Genomic DNA, 24,415 nt, shown 5'->3' on the forward strand with positions numbered 1-24,415 from the left:
TAGATAGCAAGCCTTGGGAACATTTTTTGAGATCTAAGTTTTAGTTTGATCTTAGACACTTGGGTCAAGCTGAGTGGCACCCAGGAGTAAGGTGGAGGCATACATTTGTGTGGGTGCGGGTATGCACTGTACAGCATGCCATTTCCCAGACAGGAAGTTGAAATGTTTCCTTTTCCAAATCCGTCAGAACCTCCAAATATATTTAGTTTGGGCAGATGCTTATATTCTTTGGTCTCGCCCTGGGCAAGGAGAGCTGGAGACAGGGCCTCTGGGAAACCAAGATGACTATGCCCATCGCAGGCCAATCCCCACTGAGGGCTTAGACGGTGTTCCCTCCAGGTGGGTGGGGGACCCTCCCTGTAGAATTTAGGAAGTGTTCTTTTAGATAAGGTGGGCGACTGATACAAAAAAAGGTATACCACGATTCTGACTTCCCTACAATAAAATTTGTAGTTGGTTAAACATTTCTAATCCACTCAGACAGCAGTATTTTCTACTCTTGGTATTCAGAAGTTATTCCTCAGTCCTGTATCTGTAGAAAACGTGGGTAAAGTTTTAAGTCATCTTGATTTTATTACATTAAACCCTTCATTGAACTTCCTTCTTAGCAATGACAAACATGTGGCGACAAAAATGAAATGGGATTTTACAAATATGCCAACATCTTCTTCCGAATGCACCTGCTCTCGTGCTGTAGCCACGAGGGCGAGAAGGCGGCGAGAAGGCAGCGAGTGCCCACAGGGACCGCGGGGCTCCCTGGCTAGAGGGGCTGACGCTGCGGAGGAGCTGCCGCTTGATCATGGGACGCAGCCTGCTCCCAGCTCAGGAGCCTCGGCTCTGGCCTCTGCGGCCTCCTGACAGCTTCAAAACACAGCGACCTATTCTGCAGCCACCGCCCCGCCACACGCTGGGGAAGCCGCTCAGACAAGCCTCCTTCCTTCTGTGCCTTCAGGAAAGACCTCTCGCTGGCCAAGGGACAACCTCCGCCTCACATGATACCCAGAAAAGCTTCAGTGTTCCTTTCAAACATACTATTTTACTTAAGTTTGAGCAAATTAGAATTGTTCCAAATTATACGTACATGGTTTTTGAAATCAATGTGCACCCTATAATGACTTATTTCTGACTGTGTTCAGATCTTGCTCATGGAAAAAGTCTTGTTGTTTTTACTAAGAGGCCCTTGATTGGGCTCTAAAAGCCCCCAACGTCCGGAACGGGTTTGATTAGTCCCAGGGGAATCCTGTGCCTAAGAAGCAGCGGTCACAGTCCCTGAACCTCGTTGACGAGCTGGTCTCTGTACTGACTTCTTCCCAATCTCGGCCTCCTAGAAATCAGCTGCGGAATCATTCTGCTCAGGTGCTCTGCTGGCCGTCCTCACAATCTCACTGAGACTCTCTAGGCACCTCCATTCTGCTCAGGTGCTCTGCTGGCCGTCCTCACAATCTCACTGCGACTCTCTGCTGCACCTCCATTCTGCTCAGGTGCTCTGCTGGCCGTCCTCACAATCTCACTGCGACTCTCTGCTGCGCCTCGTAGCAAACAAGACTGATCACGGCTTTCACCGACCCGGCTAGTCTGTGGAACCCCAGGCTCTACAGATGGCTCAGCTGCCACACTGAGCGAGTAAAATTCAGTGAAGTTTGAATTTCAGATAAGCAATAAATACAGTGATACCTCGGTTCTCGAACATAATTCGTTCCAGGAGGACGGTCGAGAACCAAATTGTTCGAGAACCGAAGCAATGAAACCCAATAGGAAATAATGGAAACTGGATTAATTCGTTCCAAGCCCCAGAAAATGCCTATTTACTGGCCTAATTTGTATATAATATGTAGAAAAACATAAGTCTCAACAAGAAATAAAAGTGTACAGTATGTCTAAGGGTTAAATTCAGTGTAAAGCGTGACTCTCTCTCTGCACTCACACTGAGGACGCGAGCAAGGCGCGCTGGGCCGAATGAACGCCATTCGGCTCAACTCGGCTCATCTCGGAAGTTCGAGTTCCAAATATTTGTTCGGATTCCAAGACAAAAGTTTCTCGAATCTCCTGGTCGAATACCGATTTGGTCGAAATCCGAGGCGTTCGAGAACCGAGGTATCACTGTACTATTTTTAGTATAAGTATATCTCAGACAATATTGACTTATACTAAAAAATTATTCATTGTTTACCTGAAATTCAACTTCAACTGGGTGTCCATTATTTTATCTAGAACCCTAAGCATGAATCTGCTCCTTTGTAAATAGAACAGTCTTCCCACAAGCATTTTTATCTTTTTAAAAAAAATTTTTATACTTTTATTTATCTTCCACAGAGCCTTTTGAGTATAGCTCATGTCGAGCTTGTAACTCCCTCATTTTATCTTCCTTTGCAAAGTTTTCATTCTTCTTCTCGTGTTACTTAACATTGGGACACAACTCCACACGCACTGTGGTGGTTAACGGGCATGACAGTGTGCTGGGCACCTGAGCCGAAGCCAGGAACACAAACCAAGTTAAACACCTTCATCACTTTGATCATTTAAGGCATGGACAGGGGACACACTGACATATTTCCTTTACTTTCTTTCCCACAAGCCAGAAAAATCTTTCCCCAGATCCTGTATCTGGGCGTTCTTAATTTTGACCCCTTTGGCCACTCCCAGGTTCCCGCAGGGACTCGGTGTGTGCAAACTAACAGCTCGGGAGGCCGAGGAAAGTAGGAAATGCAGTCTGTAATGTTCACACTTGTCACCTACTTACCAGACGATGGAGGTGTAGATTTTCTGGAACTAGGTACTATGTCACCCAAACTGGATGATGAATTTCCTCCTGATTTACTGTAGTAAAGCAAAAATGTATATTAAACCTGACACTTATTTCAGACATTAAAACATTTGTACTGCTCAATAAACATAACTCATTGTGTTTTTGTGGAACTTCAAATCTGTCTTCCCTAAAAGGAGGCAGAAAGTAACGTCCCAGCCAAGATTCCTGCAGTTCTGCAAGCAGCCATGTCCCAGGCTCTGTTCCAAATTCCAGGTGTAATTCTGCAAGGCCCTGGAGAATGGAAGAGAACTCAGGTCTTTTCTGCAGCCTCCGATTCTCAGCCAGGATCACAGGCAGACAACAGTTTTCTTCTGTTTCTTTGCTCTCAGAGACTCTTCGAAGCAACAGAAACGTATTGTTTCCTTTTTATTTGGCTCCTTTCTCCTTTGTCTTAGCTTGATTCTTTTTGGTATACTACAGCTGAAAGGACTCAAGTTTTCGTGAACAACCTATGAAGGAAAAACACAGCCATACCAAAACTAGCTAACCTTGAAGGCCCACGACAGTGTGTGCCACGGAGTCCTAAACCTCAGGTCACGTCCAGAACACTTCTCAAACATGGCTAACGTGGAGAATTCAACTCGGTTAAGTTAGGGGTGATTTGAAGGGCATATACTTCAGAACCACCAAATTCTAAAGCTCTATGTAAGTCATGGTTCTGTGTCTTAGAAGGTTTGGAGTTCACATTAGAACAACAGCATTTTTGTTTTACCAGTGTACCAGCACACTAAAGAACACATTACTAAATGGCCCTCACGAATGGAGATGGAGAGGAATTGCTTAAAAGAGTGACATGGAATTTCAGGAGGACAGTCGTATTGCCTGAAGTTTCTTATCAAAGCCAAGCTAGGGTCTGGTGGAAATAATTTGTTGCAGTGTCTGTGCATCAAAGTGCAGTATTTACTTATGCAAACAATAATACAAAAATGCAAGTTCCACTAAAACACCAGCAGCAGGCGAAATTTTATTGCTACTATACTGAGATTTTGTTGGTATTGTTGTTAATCCTCACCTAAGGATAGTTTTCCATTAATTTTTTTAGATAGAGTGATAAGTGGAAAGGAGGGAGGGAGGGAGAGGGTGGGAGAGAGAGAGGAGAGAGAGACAGAGAGCAACGTAGATTGGTTGCCCCCTGCATGACCCCGACCAGGGCCAGGGATCAAACCTGCAACCCAGGTACATGCCCTGGACTGGGAATCAAACCTGAGACCCTCTGATCTGCGAGCCGACACCCTAACCACTGAGCTAAACCGGCCAGGGCTCTACTGAGATTTTAATGCATAAAACAAATATCCTAAACTTTAAGCAACTAGCATAAGGCCCCTACATATTTTAAGGTTTTCAAAGATACTTCAGTACATTTAACAAGGGTACCAGACAGTAAGTAAAATGAATAAAAAGTGCTATTTATAGAAACAATGTCTGGTAGTTACACAATACCCATTACCAGGACCAAAACATTTCTACCGGTATTTTTCTTTTTCTAAAGTACTAAGGCTAATTTCAGTTCAAGTATGGGTTTGTTTTACATTCTCTTTGAATTTTAATAAAAGTCAAAGTATTATTTAAATTGTGTAAAATTGTGACAAACATTTCAAATTGTCAAAATGTTCAGAATGCAAATTCGTCCTTATTTTCATTTTTATAAAAATGCCACTTTCTTGGGCTGTGCCAAAATTGTACACCCTTCGCCTTTCATCGGGTTTTATATATCAGAGTTGTTGCTTTTTAAAATATTTTCTTTATTGTTGAGAGAGAGAGGGAGAAAAATAGAAATATTGATGAGAGAGAACATTGATTGGCCGCCTCCTGCATGCCCCCCACTGGGGATCAGGCCCACAACCTGGGCATATGCCCTGACCAGGAATCAAACTGGTGACCCCTTGGTGCATGGGTTGACACTCAACCACTGAACCACACTGGCCAGGCTATATATCAAAGTTTTTAAATGCTGCTAACTCCTGGTTATGTCCTCAAAACAAGACTCTATTCAAAATGTTAGAAGACAAATGTAAAAACCTCTGAAAGGAAGTAAAAATATTTTCACATATTTAGGGAAATGCTTAAAGAGACAGGACAAAATGACATCAAGAAAATCGAAGCAGCCCTGGCCGGTTTGGCTCAGCGGTTAGAGCGTCGGCCTGTGGTCCTAAGAGACCCGGGTTTGGTTCCCGCTAAGGGCACGTACCTCGGTTGCAGTTTGTCCCCGGCCCTGGTTGGTTGTGCGGGTGGCAGCCACTCGATGTGTCCCTTTCACATCGCTGTTTCTCTCTCTGTTCCTCTCTCTCCCTCCCACTCTACCTGAACAACAAAAAAAAAAGAAAATCGAAGCAAAATGTCTATGGTTATACGAAAGGGAACCATAGTTCAAGTCAGTTCTCTAGACTAAGTTATGAGATGTTGTTACCCTCTCCAAGTACAGAGATCATATAGGACTTAAAAAAAAATGCAGTCTCAAACACTGTATTTGCTATAGCGAATACTACCACTGGCGATGGCGACCATGGTTTGTGCTGTGCTTGCTGCCTCAGGTGCTGGCTGCCTGGTTCACCGTCAGCACGGTGGCCATCGGAGGTCAGGCTGCAGTCAGCTGATCGGTTTCCACCCTGGTTCCATCACTTTCCAGGTCGGTGACCGTGGCCAGGTTCCTAACTCCTCTGGGCCTGTCCCCTCCTCTGTGAGGTGGAGGTTCTAATAGACATGCTGTCCCCACAGGTTCTTGGAATGCTGAGCTGATCACTAACAGGAGACCAGGGACGCCCCGGGGGAGGCAGAGGAAACTGCTTCCGTCACCATTTCTGCAAAAACGCCTCCCTCCCTACTCCTTTAGAAGTGGTTTTTTCTTTCTCAGTGTGTATATGAAGAAGCAGAGAAAAGTACACCAGTCTATCTCCACAAGAGTCCATCCCACATTTTCTGCAATGCATTCTACAAAGCACTCTTTCTGAGACATGAACCAAGAAAGGTTTTCATCAGATAATTTAAGTAGATGCAAGAAAAACATCCCCACCCCCACCGTCCAGACTGACAGTGCACATTAACATTGTAAAGGCTCTAAAAAATCCTAAAATAACTTTTTGCTGTCCTAAACCCATTTGACCACGGAAACCTCTTCTCCAGTGATTTGATGTGAAAATGCTGGATAGTGCTGAATTATCCCTAACAAGCTAAAACCCAAACAAAACACCCTCCGGCTGAGATAGCTTCGAACCTCAACAAACTCTACACCATACTACCAACTGCCCCTGCCTGGGAAGATGGAGATTTTCCACATTATAACATTTTACTGACTAGTTTTAAGATACCATTATCAACACGGAGAATAGAAAAATGCGCACTAAAGCCAACAGAACACTAGAAATCTTCCCAATCCCACAGGCAAAAGGTGTGCGCTTTGCTTACCTCCACGCCTCTACTTTTGTTTTTTTTAATCCTCACCCGAGGACATTTTTCCATTTTTGTTAGGTAGAGCGGGAGGGAGAGAGAGGAAGATAGAGAGAGAAACATCGACATGAAAGGGACACATCGAGTGGCTGCCTCCCCGCATGACCCCAACCGGGGCCGGGGACAAACTGCAACCGAGGTACGTGCCCTTAGTGGGAACCGAACCCGGTTCTCTCTGGACCGCAGACCGACGCTCTAACCACTGAGCCAAACCGGCCAGGGCCACGCCTCTACTTTTTGATGGCCAAATGCATCTCACAATCTGTGAGCCCCCATTAACCCAAGGAATAATAAAAAAGTCAAATATAGGGTAGCGTTCTCAAAAAAAGGGAGGAAGCCATCTGAACAGAAAGAGCCTGACCGTTACGAAATACTAAAGAAGATGGATGTTTCACACTAAAAAGCATCTTCTATTTTACTTGTGTGTGGACACTTGAAAAAAAATTCTTGCTCACACTAAAACATGATCGTTGACAAAGAATTTGCATCATTAACATAAACAAATGCACTGTAAGCTGGAGAGAACAGGGGCCTAGCTATTCACATTAAAGAAGGGACTTGCCCACGTCACCGCCTTTCACGCGGGGAGGCGTGCCGCGTCCTTGGCCTTGGCTGCATGGAGTTCTATTTCAGAGTCCCTCTGTCTGAGCAACCCTTCTCGCGGTCCTTTCAGGGAGGGGCACATGACTGCCAGACACTAGAAGGGTTATTCAGCCCCAGCCTACTACATTACTCATTTAATTGCTACCTGCAAAGGCAATTTTAACTGGTTTCTTGTAGAGTTTCCCTTTAAGTACTTAGAAGTAGGGAGAATGAAAAATTGATTTTCTCAAGTGAAAATGAAATCGAGCAGGCCACGAGGGCTGCTCTCTGCCAATGATTTCTAGGGCTGTCATCTCCAAACGTCTTCCTGCCAGGCCCGACAGTGACAGATACTATCAGTCACCAAGTTTGCTCAGCGCCAGAATATTTTCAGTAAAACTGCCTCTGCACTGAAGCCCGAACTTACTGTTCTATGACCTTAGCTCTTTCCACTGATGATAATACGGAATTTGATTCTCTCCCAAATCGGATGTAAAGGAGATGTGGGGGTGAACTTTTAAAAACACAGAACTTGTGATACTATCGGTGAGCCCTGACCCTAGTCCGCTGGATAACACGTAGTCAAGACTGTGGAACACAGCAAACACGGCGCGTGGGTGCTGGTGCCGTCCGAGCGCACTCACTCGGTGTTCTTCTCATACCTGGAGTAGAATTTCCCTTGCTTGGCTCTCTGTTCATGCTGCAGCCTCATGTTCTCTAGTTTCACTGGGCTTGGAATGAATCCGATTTCACAGCCTTCTTTAACCAGTCGCCCTATCCACCAGTCATTGTTAAATTTCTAAACACAAAATCAGATTTGTTAAGATCAGTTCACAGAAGTCTCATTACGGGAATCACAGTTAACAACGCTTCAGCTATCACAGTTCAAGACCCTTAGGTTCATGGGTTGAGTGCATGAAAGTGAAGTCTTTTTAGTTAACACGAAGAAGCTAGCTAAGGATTAAGACTAGTCTGAGTTCTATCCCAGCTGCTGCCGTCACTGAGTAGGTTAAACTCTCCGTGTTCAAAGACTAACTGCCCTTCCTAACAAGAGACCATTAAGAACTAGAGAGTGTTACAGAGAGCTTTCTCTCACAGAATCTGATGGATTAGAAATACTAAGACTGAGAGAGCAATACTGAAATCTACCTGGAATATTTTGCATCGCAGAAAAATGTACCTTTCGTGCAAACGTGTTTAAAATTAGCGCGGTACAGTGTTCACAGACAATTTCTCCACTTCTGCCGATGTTGCAAATTTCTCTTGTAGATGGAATATTTATCCTAAACCTTTATGATTTGGTGTGATTTCCCTCAACTGAATTTTTTCAAGTCTGTTCCTGGACATTTCAAAGAATATCCATTCTGGTTACTTTTCTGTTCATGGTGGGAATTCCTTGCCAAGCACCAGCCATCAGCAAAAGACCCTGGATTAATGTGATTTCCTGTCATCAAGTCATATCACTTGGGAAGACTTCCTATCCTTCCCTCCTTGCCAGTATCCCCCCTCTCTTTTAAACAGGAATGAAATGGGAGGCTCTAAATTCGCTAGGCTCTTTTAATTGGCGGTCATCACCTCCTTTGTTACGACGTTTATGCAGTGAACAGTTACATTCACGTGTGCTTTCTAGGACTTTCCATCCCCCACACTCCACCTGTGAATCCCGCAGGGCACACACACTGAGGACAGCAGGCAGGGGGATGTCTGGCCATTTAACAGTGTTCTTCTGCACAGCATGCATTTGATCAATGTTGACTCGAAATAAACCTTAATTAAGGGTGAATTTGTCTAACAGACAGCTTTGAGTCATTAACTGGAAGGTGGTGGCTTCTCTCTTGGAGCAAAAGGGATTTTCTTGCCTTCAATTCTTGCCACTCTCCCATCCACTGCAGAAATCAATCATCAGGGAGGGCAAGGACACCCATGGTCTGAGCTTACACATTGTCAGCAGACAGGACAGGTCACGAATTCTAGATATTATTATTCAACCCTCCCCAGATGGTTAAACTTGAGACATGAGAAGAAAACACCATATAGGTAAGGTGACACATGAAAATAAAAAGCACAGGTTAAGCATCAAAAGGGATCATCTCCTCCAGTAGTTCCCAGTTTCTGAGTCACAGAGCCCAGGGGAGCCTTGAAATTGTCGCGAGAGGCCTGTGACCGCCTTCTTCTTGATCAAGGTTATATTCATATTCGGAATGGCTGAGAGGCCCCACTTCCTGTGCAGGCTCTACACCTGCCGCTCTGGGCAACGCTAGTTCACAGCAACAAGAAGAAAGAAATACCGCTGCTAGGGAAGAAATCATGCAGACAGAAATGCACATTCTTTTCCTTACTTCCTTAACATGCAGAAAATCTTTTGCTTCGAAGGAGATGGCCATGCCGGGCACCGGAACATCATCTTCATGGGCTGCACTGTAGCTGACATTTGTCCGCACTGCAAACGCAACAGGCTTTGTCTAAAGAGGGAGAAAAGGGAGGGGAAAATAAGAAACAAGTGTGCCCTCTCTCTGCCCCTCCAAAATACAGACATGCACTGAATAACTGTTGTGATCCCTGTTGTTTCTCCCACTCGCGCTTTCGATCACTACACTATTAGTATTCAATGCACAGGCACGTGACCCCTGTGCTCCGTGACACACCACACGTTTCCCACTAGAAAGAGGCCATTGTTCTCTTTGGAAGCACTACGAGTTACGGAGGTGAAGATGAACTGCTGAACTGTGTTTGTCACTTGACAGTACGTAGCAACTGGAAAGCAGGGAACACACTCGACGATGAAAGGCCCAGTGAAAAGGACTTAGCAACTGCCACCCCCACCCCAAACATCGTCTTCAGTGAATAATAAATGACGTAATTCCAAAAGGCACAATGTTTTGGATGAAAAAAGAACCATAGACTATATTTGCTGATTGATGGATAAGTGTCTGAGATGGAGACCCAGGCAACACTTGTTTATCCACAAGGTGGAAAAACCAGGAGAGCTCAGAAACAATGCAAAGAGGAGTTGTTCTAATTAGCACTGTGTTTCTTTCATATGATGGCAAATGCATTTCTTCCGAGCAGGTTGTCCCTCCCTACTTAGCAAACTCTTTACCTTGACTTGCATGGGAGGACAAGGGAGAACTGGAACAGGGAACTCATCTTCATTTCCAATTTTCCACAGTTAATCCATTCTCCCTGACTGCTGTGTGGGTTGAGGACAGGGCTAAGAGCTATGCATTTACCCAGAGTCATCCACACAATGCAGATGGGAAAGGGGGACCAAGGTCTGCAAATGGGCACAGGAGACCTGAAATGATTTTTAAATGTTTGAAACTCAATTCTTGGTATTCTTTATGATTTTCAAGGATATGAGAGGTGCTGCTCCTCATATGGAGATACGGGCTTTATTTATTTTTTAAATTATTTTTATTAATTTATTTTTTTTAGAGATGTTTCTCCTTTTTCCCCCATTTTCATCCTCCTCCCCATCCCCCCCCCCCGCCCCGTCCCCAGCTTTGTTGTCCACTGGTTATGCGTACATACATATAAGTTCTGTGGTTTATCTCTTCCCTCCCTGCCCCACCCCCTCTTCTGAGGTTTGTCAGTCTGTACTCTACTTCTATGTCTCTGAGTCTATTTTGTTTATCAGTTTGTTTTGTTCATTATATTCCACAAATAAGTGAGATCATGTGATACTTGTCTTTCTCTGCTTGGTTTGTTTCGCATAGGATAATATTCTTCAGGTCCCTCCATGCCGTCTCAAAAGATAAGAGATCTTTCTTTCTTATAGCTGCATAGTATTCCATGGTGTACATGTACCACTGCCCTTTTATCCATTCATTCATGATGGACACTTGGGCTGTTTCCCGATCATAGCTATCGTAAATAGTGCTGCTATGAACATAGGGGTACATATATTCTTTCTGATTGGTATTTCGGGCTTCTTGGAGTATATTCCTAGAAGAGGGATCACTGGGTCAAATGGCAGTTCAATTTTTAACTTTTTGAGGTAACACCATAGTATTTTCCAAGTGGCTGCACCAGTCTGCATTCCCACCAGCAGTGCACTAGAGTCCCCTTTTCTCCACACCCTCACCAACACTTTTTGATGATTTGTTGATGGCGGCCATTCTGACAGGTGTGAGGTGATACCTCATTGTTGTTTTAATTTGCATCTCTCTGATGATTAGTGACATTGAGCGTTTTTTCATATGTCTCTTGGCCATTTGTATGTCCTGTTTGGAAAGGTATCTCTTTAGGTCCTCTGACCATTTTTTAATTGGGTTCTTTGTCTTCCTCTTGTTGAGTTGTATGAGGGAAATACGGGCTTTGAAAACAAGTTGCCCATAGTCCTACCACCAAAACACAATCCTTGAGGGCTTAATGGTCTTTTCATTTCTTCTTGAAAATTTTAAATATATAGTTCTTATTCCCATAGCTTCAATCATAACATATTTTCAACTTGTATCCACTTTTAAAAGCATTATAGCATTTTTCATGTGATATACTATTTTACTGAATCGTTTAAAAATACTTCAATTGGTCACCTTTCTCTGACATTAAGGTTTACAATTTTTTCCACTAGGATAAGTATTCTGCTTTGAAAAATTGTTGCATAAAAATTCTCTTTCTACTTAGAATTCTTTCCTTGGGAGAGACTCCCAGAGGAGCATGAGTAAGCCTGGATTTATCAAGCTCCTTGAAAAGTCTACTCCAAACTAAGCCTAAGTGTGCTGCACTATTCTGAACTTCAAGCAGCAGGAGATTACGGTGCCCTTTGCAATCATACGTAGTCCCAATCAGACTCAGTTTCACTGCTAGAAATAGGATTTTCATGAGCAGACCCATCCATTATTCAGAAGACCTCTGATCAAAAAATATAGACACGAGATATTTTTTATGCTAGCACAACCTTTCATTTCTCTCAGGGTCTTTTATTCCGTCTGGGATGCAGAGTTTGAGTGGCATATATATATTTTTTTACCCCTGGAAGGCATCAAATTAAATGGACAACTCTACAGAGAAGAAGCCCATGGAAAATCTCATGTCTGTTATAAAATGATCAACTTTTCGAACATGGGAGTAGCAGGAAGAGGGCACACTGAACAAAAGACAAACAAAGGGGCAGTAAAAGTTAGCAGGTCACAACAGGAGCCACAGACTGTAATTTTATTTCTGTGGCTCACCCCCTACAACCAACGATGCTACCATTAGATGTGGCCTTTTATACAGGAATCATCTTTACAGAACACACAGGTAGGAAAGGGGGCAGCAGAACCCCATCTCTCAATGTCTCTACTTCAGAAACCATATTTCTAAAATTAGAGTGGACAACAGTCAAAGTGGAGAGGAAAAAGATGAAGCTAACATAAGAGGGCTTACCAGCTGAAGAGAACAACCCCAGGATGCGAACCAAAGGGGCCAAATGACAATGTCACTTTTGATTCCTAAACTCACTTTGGCTCTATCTACCTCAAGCAGTGTGCGTATAACGTGGAAGATATCTTCCACATCAATTCCATCCACGTGGGTTCAAGAACGAGGGATGTCACTTGAAACTGGATTTAAATTCTATTCTGAGTGGCCGAGGCAAATTCCTTACACTCACTGAGCATGTGATCTCGTAGCTACAAGGAGAGTAATTACACTCCCCTGGCTGGGTTGTGAGAGGACAGACAATGCAGGTCACGAGGCTCGGTTAGCGTTTGGCATAGAGAGAGCTCCATAAACGGGCACCTGCTACGTACCAACAACAAATGCTTTACAGAAATGCATGTGTCCCCAAGCTCCCCTCATCTCTTAGGGCCAGCACAAAGGATGCCCTCTGATCTCCCACTGTCACCCCCTCAGACCAGCTTAATAGCTGCCATAGGACACATGCTAGATATAGTACAAATATATCCAAGACATTCTCTCCACTGTGGATTCTTTCCCATTCTCTAGGGCTGAGACCATGATAAGGTTTACCCATAACCATTTCACTTAGTGTCCTAGCTCTTGAATTCTGATTTTCTTTGATCACCCTCAGGTACCGAATTTTTTGTTTGTTTGTTTTTAACCAACTTGAAGTCCCAAGGGAATGTCCTGTAAGGAATCTGAGTTTTAATCCCACGTAAACATTTTTTATCAAACGCATCCTGCTTCATGCTGACACCTGCATTTTGGGCCTTCTCCCAGTATGGTCAAGGGCCTCCTGGGATGTTTTCTCTCCTCGTTCAGGCCTCTCCCCATTCCCACTCAGACTCCCGCTCTCAGTCCAGACACCCCCCAAACTGTCACAGTTTCCGGCATCACCTCCATACCCAGGCCCTGGGACATGGATCCCTCTTCACTCACGTCCATCATAACAATTTGTGGCTATACCTGACTCTTGGGGCTCTCATGTCTTGAGGCTAGTGGCCATTTACTCTCTAATTTTGCTCCCTAAGGTAAAGCCTGAGAAGAAAGAACACACAGGAGCCCAGAAGCTGTGGCCCGAGGCGGCCTCACGGGAACGCCAGGACAGAGTGGACTGCGGAGACAGACTGGGCTCTGAGGCACGCGTGGACACCAGAGGTGTGCTGGGCCTTGAGGGAAGCAGAGCTGGTCCGGACCCAGCACCAGAGGCGACAGTGAGCTCGGAGCAGTGGGTTCTGCCCTGGTCACAGTTCCCCTGCAAGTTGGCCTCTGCCCTCCCTCTAACTCCAGGGCCTCCCAGGCCTGTCTGACAGCCTGGTCCCACTGGAGGGGAAGCAAGTCAGAAAGTATAAATATAAAGACGGCCTGCAGCCCTCGTAAGGTCCTATCACGACTGACCACTGTGGGTCAGCACTTCAGATTCAGGTTTAGACTTAGACTCATCCTACAGAATCATTAGGAGACTGGGAGACCACATCCTAATTCCACGTTCTGTTCATCCCCTTCGTATCAGGCCAGTGCCACAGCTCGTATCATCCGCTTTTGCTGCCTCCTTCCCGCTGGGCTCCCGGCTAGTTTGTCCTGTGGCTGCGCAGGGCCAGCCCGTGGTGAGGATGCATCCACTCTGCCTGTCTCTGCTCCTCACGCTCCCGCGTCGAGGTCAACAGAACCAATGGATTCCCTCCCTTCCCTGGTACCTCTCATCGGCACATGCTACAGCGCAGAAGGGTGGTGAGCAGGCCACTCACACTGGGTCGCTCCCTTCTGCCACACAGAATTCAAGTTTGCCAAACTTCAGCTTGTGGACCAGACCCGAAAAGATCCCCAGAATAAATCAATAAGCACCAACTTGTATAAGAGGAGCATCTCATTATGCAGACAGTTATGCAAAAGTGCTTTAAAAATACTAAGGCTGTGTCATTTCGCCACAGCCCCTGCAGCCTGTTTCCAAGAACTATTTCTGAAGAGGGATGACTAACTGATGCAGATACAAAGAAGCTCATGCTCTCCTCTTCCAGGTCCTTCTTCGTCTTGTACGTGGCACAACTTACAATGATGAAAGCTACCACTTCGGGAGGTCTGCGGTAATACACATATGCTGTATATTATGCATAGATTGTTACATTTAAGTTAGTTCCAGCAACAACTCTTTGTCCCAGAGGAGGAAACTGAGGCACACAATCGTTCTCCTGGGCCATAATAAACAGGGGTGGTATCCACACCCAGCTAGGTCACTCCAAAGCCCGAGTGCACCCTGCGGTACTGGGCTGCCTTTCATTCCAGGGTGGGCGTCCATGACAATGTTCGCACCCTCCGACACTTGTGTGATGTTCTCAATACTTGAAAGTCACATTTTACAAAGTGCTCATAAACTGGTCGGTACAGAAAATTTCAAAAAGTTAGGCCTGAGTCCGGCCAGTGTGGCTCAGTGGTTGAGCATTGACCCATACACCAAGAGGTCGCCGGTTCAGTTCCTGATCAGGACACATGCCTGGGTTGTTGCCAAATCCCCAGTGGGGGACATGCAGGAGGCGGCCAATGGGTGTTCTCTCTCATCGATGTTTCTATCAATCTCTCTATAATCAATAAAAAAAAAAAAATTAATATAAAATAAAAAGTTAGGCTCGAGTCTGCCGTGTACTAATTTGGCCCCCTCTTTATATAAGATGCTAATGAGCAGTTTTCTGTGTTAGGACTATGGGCATTCATGATCCACCGCCTGCATTTCCACCTCTTTCCACCTAAATCCATCTGTGGCCCAGTGCATCGATACCAACGATTTCTGTTTATTTGTATATGACTTTTCTTTCTTCGCATCTCTTCTCCACAGCATAGAGGCTCTAGTTGTGCGAAGAGAACTGAGATGTTTAAACAGACATGGTTCCGTGGCTTCCACAGCACCACACAGAACACTGCACAGGACAGCGGAAAGCCACCATCACTGTAGCTCCCAGACCGTGACTCATTTGAAGGATTTTAACTACCCTTAAAGTTATTTTGGGAGCATCCCAACCTTGCAAGTGTATTGCTTTGGGGCAGATTCCTTTTCTGGGTCCCTCTCCCAGAGCAGGGGCCACTGCATCAGCTCTCTGCAGCAGCACCAAGGTTCTTTGGCCTCGACTGGCTGCTCAGGGAGTTTTGCTCAGTTAACAGCTGTTTGGGTGGACTTCTTTTGATGGATGATTACATTTAGTTGTCAGTATGGAGGATGCTGCTGAAGCTCCAAACCTCCTGCTTCACCACCTCCCTCCAGCACCACTGCAGAATGTCCTAAAAACCCAGAAGGATGACCCAGCAACCACCACTCAACCCTCGCAAACTTTCCTCCTCTAGATGTCTTCACTGTGATTCATGCCCACTAAGCCCTCCCTTAATGGCCTCAATCATGCTGCCATCTGCTCTACACTGCTTAGAGTTGGACGCTGGACTAACAGACACACAAGGGAGCTAATTGGGCAGGTCCAGAGGGATATTCGTGGACAGTTCTGAAGACACATGGCTTGCTTTTTCTCACAACCGAAGCACACTCATTAGTGCCACAGGGGTCAACCCTGTGGAAGCCACCAGGCTCCTGACAGAGACACATTTGAGGCTTTTAGCAGGAGCGGTTTTATTTTCTCACAGTCTTCTACAATTACTAGACCAAAGGCTATCATAAAATTGCTATAAGAGGATAAGGAACTCAAAAATCTCTTTGGATCCAGTAACTTCACTTGTGGGAATATATCCAAAGGAAATGAAAACACTGTGTTGAAAATATTCTTGGGCCCCCATGTTCACAGGAGCATTATTTATAGTAGTTAAGACGTGGCAACAACCACGTGTCCACCAAAGGATGAATGGATAAGAGATTTGAAGTCACAATGGAATATTACTCAGCTGTGAAAAAGAAGGCAATCCTACCTCTTATGACAGTATAGTGCCCTTAAGGTCCATTCATGTTAACTGAGGTAAGTCAGACAAAGAAAAAAATACCATATGATCTCAAACAATAAACAAAACAATACAAAAACTCTTTAGTGAGGAAGTAGAAATAAAACAGACTGTCACAATTTGTGGCACTATTTCTAGTTTTCTTCCTAAACAATAACTTAATGAGTTAATAATGAAACTAATTTTAACAGATACAACAAAATGTTCACCTTCAATGTATTAAAATGTGCTCGTGATAGTCTACCTACTGATAAAAATAAAAAAGCAAAATGACATTCATTCAAAAAGAAAAATAAACTTCTGATAATGATTAATACAGTTACCTGAATTTTCATGCATTACTCTTTGAATTTCTTAATACAAAGGTACATTTTATTATGCTGAATAGCAAAGCATGTTTTTTTCATTTGCATTCTAAAGCCATCAATAGCTAATAACATAAAAGAAAAACCCATAGTTTGTTTTAATATCTACAATCAATTTTTCTTAAATTTTAACTCTTCCCAATTTGCAATATTTTAAAAATAAATTTAAAGAAAAGTATGAGTCATATTCCTATTATAAGAGAGTACAGAAAAGAGAGCTTCAAAATCTAACCAGTTTTTGATCCACTTTCTTATGGTACATAATTGTTTCCTGTGAAACTGCTATTCTCTTCTATAATTTTATTTTATGTTATTTTTTATTTATTTATTTTTATCCTCACCCGACGGCATTTTTTGATATTTTGTTCAGATAGAGTGGGAGGGAGAGAGAGAGAGAGAAACATCGACGTGAAAGGGACACATCGAGTGGTTGCCATCCAACTGAACCTGGGTCTCTCTGTACCGCAGGCCAATGCTCTAACGGCTGAGCCAAACCGGCCAGGGCTCTCTTCTATAATTTTAAACGACTCCAGTGGGAGTATATCTGTTTAGTCTTATGTAGGAAATACCCAGTCATTCAAGAGACAGTGCTGTACTTTCAGGAATAAGTACTATTTGTTTTATTACATACTAATTTTTTAGTTTCCACTTATCCTTCTCTGATTAGCACTTCTCAGATCATTTTGCTACTTTCCGTGATAATAAAAAATTCTTCCAATATAATAATGAAAATCTTCAATTTTATTTATTCCTTATATAAATCAAAAATTTTTACAATATGTTGTGAAAATTCTTGCTTTGAGTCTTGCCAATAATTGAACTTTAAAAAAATCTTTGCTTAGCCCTGGCTGGTTTGGTTCAGAAGTTAGAGCATTAGCCCATGGTCCAAAAGATAGTGGGTTCGATTCCCAGTCAAGGGCATGCACCTGAATTGCAGGTTCGATTCCCAGCCCTGGTCAGGGTCATGCAGGAGGCAACCAATCGATGTGTCTCTCTCCCATCAATGTCTCTCTCAATCTCTCTCTTTCTCTCTCACCCGCCCTTCCTCCCTTCCACCCTGTCTAAAAATCAATGGAAAAATATCCTCAGGTGAGGATTCACAACAACAACAAAATCTTTGCTTAATTTATTATAAACTAACAAGAGTAGTCTGAGAATACTTTTTTCTTTTCTTTTTATTTATCCTCATCTGAAGACATTTTTCCATTTTTTGTTCAGATAGAGGGGGAGGAAGAGAGAGGAAGAGAGAAACGTCGACATGAAAGGGACACATCGAGTGGCTGCCACCCACACAACCCAACCAGGGCCAGAGACAAACTGCAACCAAAGTATGTGACCTTAGCGGGAACTGAACTGGGGACTCTCTGGACCGCAGGCCGATACTCTAACTGCTGAGCCAAACCAGCCAGGGCTGAGAACTTTTTAGTAGCAAAACATATCAAACTGTAGGGATAAAAAAGAATGTAACAACCTATTATGTATCCTGATAACTAAACATTGAATCAGATAGAATAAGCAAACAATCACAGATGTGTCACAGAATAACATGTATACATGTAGTTCTCTCATTTGAGAAATTAAAATTTCTTCTCCAGAGTTGATTCACTTAATAAACATTTATTAAGTACACATTTACTATCTCAAGTGCCTGTCCTCACACAGCTTAACTTATATTCTAGTAGAGGAGATATCATAAGATAATCAACAATTTCATTGAATGAATAAAGTAAAAGAAAGTTATATGAGCAGAAAGTTATATGGGGGGAAATGGACAGACAACATGAAATGGAGTAAGGCAAGTTTCTTTTGAGTTTTCAATAATCCATCTATCCATCCATCATTTATGTGTCAGATACGTCTGGACAGTTGGAATATATCAGTAAATTAGATCCTCTGCCTTCTAGAAGCTTATATTCTAGAAGGGAGTAAGTAATAAACACAATAAGGAAAAAAAAAGTATATAGCATGTTACAAGATGATAAATGCTGTGAATAAAGAAAAATCAAAACAAGGTCTGGAAAGCTGGGGAGCAAGGTGACAGGGCAGGTACAGTGTAAGATGGGAGTCCAGGGAGCCTGCACGGAGGAGGTGACGTTCGAACAGAAGCATGAAGTGAGGGGATGCAGGTATCTGGAGGCAGAGGGAGGAGCCAGCGTGGAGGCCCGACACTGGCAGCTGGCCAGACGTGTCAGAAGAAGGCAGGAGGACAGCATGAGTGAAGTGAACCAGGGAAAAGACAAAACGTGAGGGCTCCAGGTCGTGTGTGGCTTTGCAGGTCACAGTCAGGACTCTGGCTTTTATTCTGAGATGAGGAGTCACTGAAGGGCTTCCTGAGGAGGAGGGATGTGTTCGTGCATGTTAAAAGCACTATGGTGGCTTTTGAATTGAAGAGAGACTTTGAGCACTTTGGGTGGAAACAGAAATCGGCTGGAAATTATCGCAATAATCCGGGTGGAGAGCTGACGGTGGTTAAATCAGGGCAGTGCCAATTCTGGGTACACATTTTCAAGCTGAGCCAACAGGATTTGCTGATAGATTTGATGTGGGTGTGAAAGACAGTCAACGATGATGCCAAATATTTCGGGCCTGAACAATCCGAAGGATAGAGTACCCATCAAGGTGTATGGGGAAGGCTACCAGTGGCCAGGAGGCAGAAATCCAGAGTTCCATCCTAACCCGTGAAATCTGAGATTGTATGAAATACCCAAGTAGGGTCCAGGAGAGTGCTCAAGGTCTGACAGTTTGGGAGAAAGATGGTGAGCTAAAGACATAAGGCTGTAAGTCTTGGGCATAGCGATGGCATTTAAAGCCATGAGTCTGGATGCGATCGCCGAGGAAGTGATCACGCACGGAGGCACTCCACCTCAGGAGGGGCTCAGAGGGTCAGCAGTGAAGAAGCATGCCTGCTCAGACTGTCGTTTTCTGGAAGAAACTGTCCCAACGGGCAGGGAGAGATCGACGGTGTCAAATGAGAAGAGGAATTGGACACAGTAAGTACAGACAATTCTTTACAATTTTTTTTTTTTCCACGAAAGGGAGAGAAAAAATGGGTCTATAGGTGGCAGAAGAGAGGGTCAACATTACTTCTTTTAAAGGAGGAGAAATAAGAACATGTGACTATGTTGATGGAACGATCCAGTAGAGAGAAAAGAAGGTGATGATATATGAACAAGAGGACAAAATTGCTGGAGCCCTGTCTCTGCTAATCGATGGGACTCGTGCTCACGGGGAGGACATGGCCTTAGACAGAGACAGGGGCTCCGTTTCTGGAAACAGTCAAGGAGGCAGCGTGCACGCGGCAGATGCTGGCTGCTGAGGTGACGGAACGCCACCTTCTAACCATTTCAGTGCCCATGGAAGAGCAAGGCAGGAGGACAGAGGTTTGAGAAGAGAGGAGAGGATGCACGTGGTCATTTAAGAGTGCAGATTACACGGACTGGGGAAGTATGGAAAGGCTGTCTGGCAGTATTAGAGACCCACCTGAGACTCAAGGTCGTGGATTTATGATAAGCTAGCCATGCCATGCCAGAATATAATGAACACCATCACACAGGCAACAGAGTAAAAAGCATAATCCCAGACCAAAATACTTTGCAATTTCTACAGCAATTTCACAGAACTATATATTATAGTATGTGTACATATGTTCTCTATATATATTTGGAGGCATTTTTGCCTACTTCCCTGAATTGATCTTTCAACTAGGTTAGAATCTTTTTCTGATGCGTAATCATATTCCTGTTTATTTTTTATTCCACCCTCCAAGCATTCATCATAGTGCTGGTTAGAATAATTGTTAGAGGACTCAATTAAGGGACTGACCCTTTCTGTTAGAAGAATTCAATTATCAGGTGCTTATTCAGCATCTACTCAATGGAAGGTGCGGTTACCGCAGCTCCGGGGCATGCACAGATAGAATGGGTAATCAATATGGAAGCAAGGTTGGTCTGATCAGGATTTTATTTTATATGATTAATATGCATGTATGTAAGTGCAAGTGCACATATATATTTATTAATTTTTTTTTTTTTTTTATCCTCACCCGAGGACATTTTTCCATTTTTTACTCAGATAGAGCGGGAAGGAGAGAGAGGAAGAGAGAGAAACATCGATGTGAAAGGGACACATCGAGTGGCCGCCACCCACACGACCCAACCAGGGCCGGGGACAAACTGCAGCCAAGGTACATGCCCTTAGCGGGAACCGAACCCGGGTCTCTGTGGACCACAGGCTGACGCTCTAACCGCTGAGCCAAACCGGCCAGGGCTATTTATTAATTTTAAAATGGCTATATTAAGAATTAAGCAAAGGAGTCAATGTTTAAAACAAAATTTGAAATCTCATCACCCTAAAAGCTATTGAAATGACAAACAATCATGACATAGAGTAGGTTAAAATTGTATACAGAGGAAAAAGAAATAGAATCTTTACTTTTTTTCTTTTTCGCTAAATAATTAAAAAGCAGATAAACTCTTGCCAAGGCGTTTTGGGAAGTAAATAATAGCAATCTTCAAAATATTGCACACACCTTAAAAAGCTTAATTGAAATAAGAAAAAAAAGGCAACATTTATGAGTGCTTAAGTCAAGGGAGCGCTCCAAGGTGCAGAATCAACATGCAGAGGAAAGAGATTAGAACAGTAACGACATACAGACCAGTCTATCTATCTATAGACACACGTATCATAACTCTCCTTCTGCCTATCAGAGAGTTGCTCACTTTGCCATTCGGTACCAGGAAAACACCTCCTTCAACAACGGCGCACTGGTGTCTTCTCCCCAGCGGGGCTGCCTTCCCTAGACTACAGCATCCTCTCCAAAGGCATGGAAACTCATCGAGGGACAGAAACCGACACTGGGAGGAGTGTTCCATTTTATTTATTCTGGGTTGTGAAGCATACGCCTCCCTGCCTGAGGGGGAATGTGAAGTCATTTTCAGCTAAACCAGTAACTTAAGAAGGAAAGAACTGTTTATCTTTTTTTTTTTTTATCCTCACCCGAGAACATTTTTCCATTTTTTGTACAGATAGAGTGGGAGGGAGAGAGAGGAAGGGAGAGAGAGAGAGAAACATCGACGTGAAGGGACACATCGAGTGGCTGCCACCTGCACAACCAACCAGAGCCGGGGACAAACTGCAACTGAATTACATGCCCTTAGCGGGAACCGAACCCGGGTCTCTCCGGACCGCAGGCCGACGCTCTAACCACTGAGCCAAACTGGCCAGGGCAAGAACTGTTTATCTTTTATTTTGCTATTGATTAGTCTTACCAGGCATGATAACAGTATTTTTCAAGTTAATTAGAAACTAATGGTATAATTCAGGAGCAAGTAATTTTTACTTTAGACTCATTGCAACAACAACAACAAGCAAACCCACATTTTTTTCCGTTCTGTTGTTATGGACCAAATGTTTGGTTAAATGAGGTCACGGGGGCACGGCCCTAATCCAATGAGATTGGTGTCCTTATAAGAGCAAGAAGGAGAACAGGGATCGCTCTCTCTGGGCACACACAGCGGAAAGGGCATGTGACGTCTCAGTGAGCAGGGGCATCCACGAGCCAAGGGCGAGGCCCCGCTGGAAACAGACCCTGCCAGACCTTGACTGGAGACTTCCCAGCCTCCAGAAGCACCAGAAACCACTTTCTGTTGTTTAAGCCGGCGATCCACGGGAATCTGTCGTGGCAGCCTGAGCAGACTCGCATAGCTGCCTTCACCAAATCGATATGATGGTTTCTATTTCCAGTAAAAACACAACTTCCACCTACATCATTTTGATATCAAAGTCTTCATAACCAAAGATGATTTCTCTATCCAAAATTCCTGTATACTAGTCAAGGCAAATTAGGAAAACGTCAAGTCAATAGAAATCCACTCCCCCTTTTTACCACATATTTACTTCGCTCCTGTTTGTTTGAAATCCAGCACTGGACAGCTCCAAGGTTGGAGTGAGGCAGGATCCTGGGTTTCTTTCTGGAAGCCATTGTGACCCTCAAAGGGGGACTTGCCTACTCCAGGCCAAGAATTTTAGCAAAGGCAGCTGAAAAGTGGGGGTGCCTGCTCCCTCGTTTCTGCTCTGGGTTGGCTGCACCTCTTGGGGTGGGTAGTTGCTGCTTCTGACTCCTCAATAACAACCTTCCTTCCATTTCCTTTGCTTCCCTGCCATACCTCACCCACTTAGCCATCCCATTGCTCAGCTAGTTTTCTCTAAAATGTACTGTTTCTATTTTCTTAAAGTGCAAAAAATAAAAAACAAAGTAAATTCATGGTGCTGTCGGGCCATCTCAACAGGGACCAGGCACACCGTTCTTTAAAGGGCCTCAATCTGCAAAGGGCAGCCCGGAACCACCCGGCACCTCCCACATGATGGGTTTACATGTCTCCGTGGGGGTTCTGCTCAGCTCTTTTATTCCACATCAAGGACAGGAATGAAAGAATTATAAACACGCCTATTCTGTACTCATTTAGGAAATTATACGCTACAGAAAATTTCCGAAGCAGCTTTCTAAACAAATGCAAGGAAAGCCTTTAAAAAGCACAGGCCGACACGGGGAGACACATTATATTTTGTTTTAATTCCGTATCTTCACTTTCTTCTCTACTCCAACAGCTGCAGTTTCAGCTACGGCCACAGAGTTCTAGGGATCAAAAGTTATGCACGTTTGGGTATGTTTATTCTGTTATTGTTTATTTCACACCGAGTGCTTTGTTTTTCTTGAGAAGGAAAAGCAGAGTAGAGAATCTCCAGGACCGAAATCAAATGTTTTGGCAGAGAATAAATTAGTGCAGAGTAGGGGGTAGCAAGTTCTGAACATGAGCCCTCTCTGATTCTAGAAACTTTTAAAACCTTTGCTGTTACCCTTACTTTGTATCATAGGACTGTTCTCAGTAAAGTTTTGAGACAGACTGCCACTATGCTTAGGGTGACAGTGTTATCGGTAGAAGTGGAATGTCCACCTGTGGAAGAAAGGGGTCCCTTTCCCCACTGGGTACTGGGGGCGGGTTCTTACAATATCTTCAGAAAAAGAATCTTTTAAGACTCCCATAGGCAGATGAGTGATTTTATACTTGCCTGGAATTACATCCCTGAGTATCTGTTCCCATTTCCCTTGGTCCAGTGCTGGAAGAGGTGCAGCTGGGGATTTAGTGGAGCTAGAAGCAAAGCCAGAGTCCAAAGTTTCTGTTCGGTGGTGGAGCTGGGTCAAGAGTAACATCAGCCTAGTTGTAGTCCATTAGTCCATTGGGGTCCACATGGCCATGAGCCATGTGGGCAAATGCAGGAGTGTGACAGCACACGCCCTGCAACAGGAGACCCAAGAGAGCGAACTCCATTGTTCAGGAACTTATGCATCTCAAATCTTCTTGTGCTTGCAGTGGCCAATGACCTGTTTCCAGGTGTGACTGACAGGCAAGTACCTTCCCTATGTCACCCAGACATCCCTGGGCATGCCTGTAATATTTGCCTTCCCTTTACTCCCTCCTAGTTAATGAATAACCAGGTTATTTACAGCAGCATGAGCAGAACAGGGTCCGAAGGGGTAGACACTCAAGGAAGGCAGACATGATGATAAAGGCGGAACACTGTCTGGGTTGCAGTTTTAGATGCAAAGCTCTCATTTGAACACCTACAATTAAACTCTGATGGTAACTTGTGTTAAAAGATAAATGGAGGCATATTAAAAATGTTAAGATTTTATCTGGGCCAACATTGGTTCAAATCAGGTAGCGCCAATCCAGAAGTGGTCCGGTGTGCCCTGCCCCCAGGAGGCAAGGACAGGCTGCGGTTTCTGGTGTACCTGCGCAGATGACCAAGGCTCACACCCACCCAAGCCAGCGGCCTCCTTGTTTCATCACTTTAACACTTTTAATTACTCTGAAAGTCTTTACTAAAGGCATCTCAAATA

General features: G+C 44.1%; 1 protein-coding gene across 4 annotated transcripts in view; it reads right to left on the reverse strand.

Annotated features, from left to right (window-relative positions):
- Positions 1-24,415, reverse strand: part of CACNB2 (calcium voltage-gated channel auxiliary subunit beta 2) — a 203,299-nt gene that overhangs the window by 31,871 nt on the left and 147,013 nt on the right. For all 4 annotated transcript variants that reach the window (XM_036253850.1, XM_036253860.1, XM_036253870.1 and 1 more), the window contains exons 3-5: positions 9,172-9,294; positions 7,495-7,631; positions 2,741-2,817 (exon numbers count right to left, since the gene is read on the reverse strand). In XM_036253850.1, the coding sequence (XP_036109743.1) occupies positions 2,741-2,817; positions 7,495-7,631; positions 9,172-9,294 (337 nt within the window). The remainder of the gene's footprint in view (positions 1-2,740; positions 2,818-7,494; positions 7,632-9,171; positions 9,295-24,415) is intronic.

This window comes from Molossus molossus, unplaced genomic scaffold, assembly GCF_014108415.1.
Source record: "Molossus molossus isolate mMolMol1 unplaced genomic scaffold, mMolMol1.p scaffold_m16_p_1, whole genome shotgun sequence".
Taxonomy (NCBI): Eukaryota; Metazoa; Chordata; class Mammalia; order Chiroptera; family Molossidae; genus Molossus; species Molossus molossus.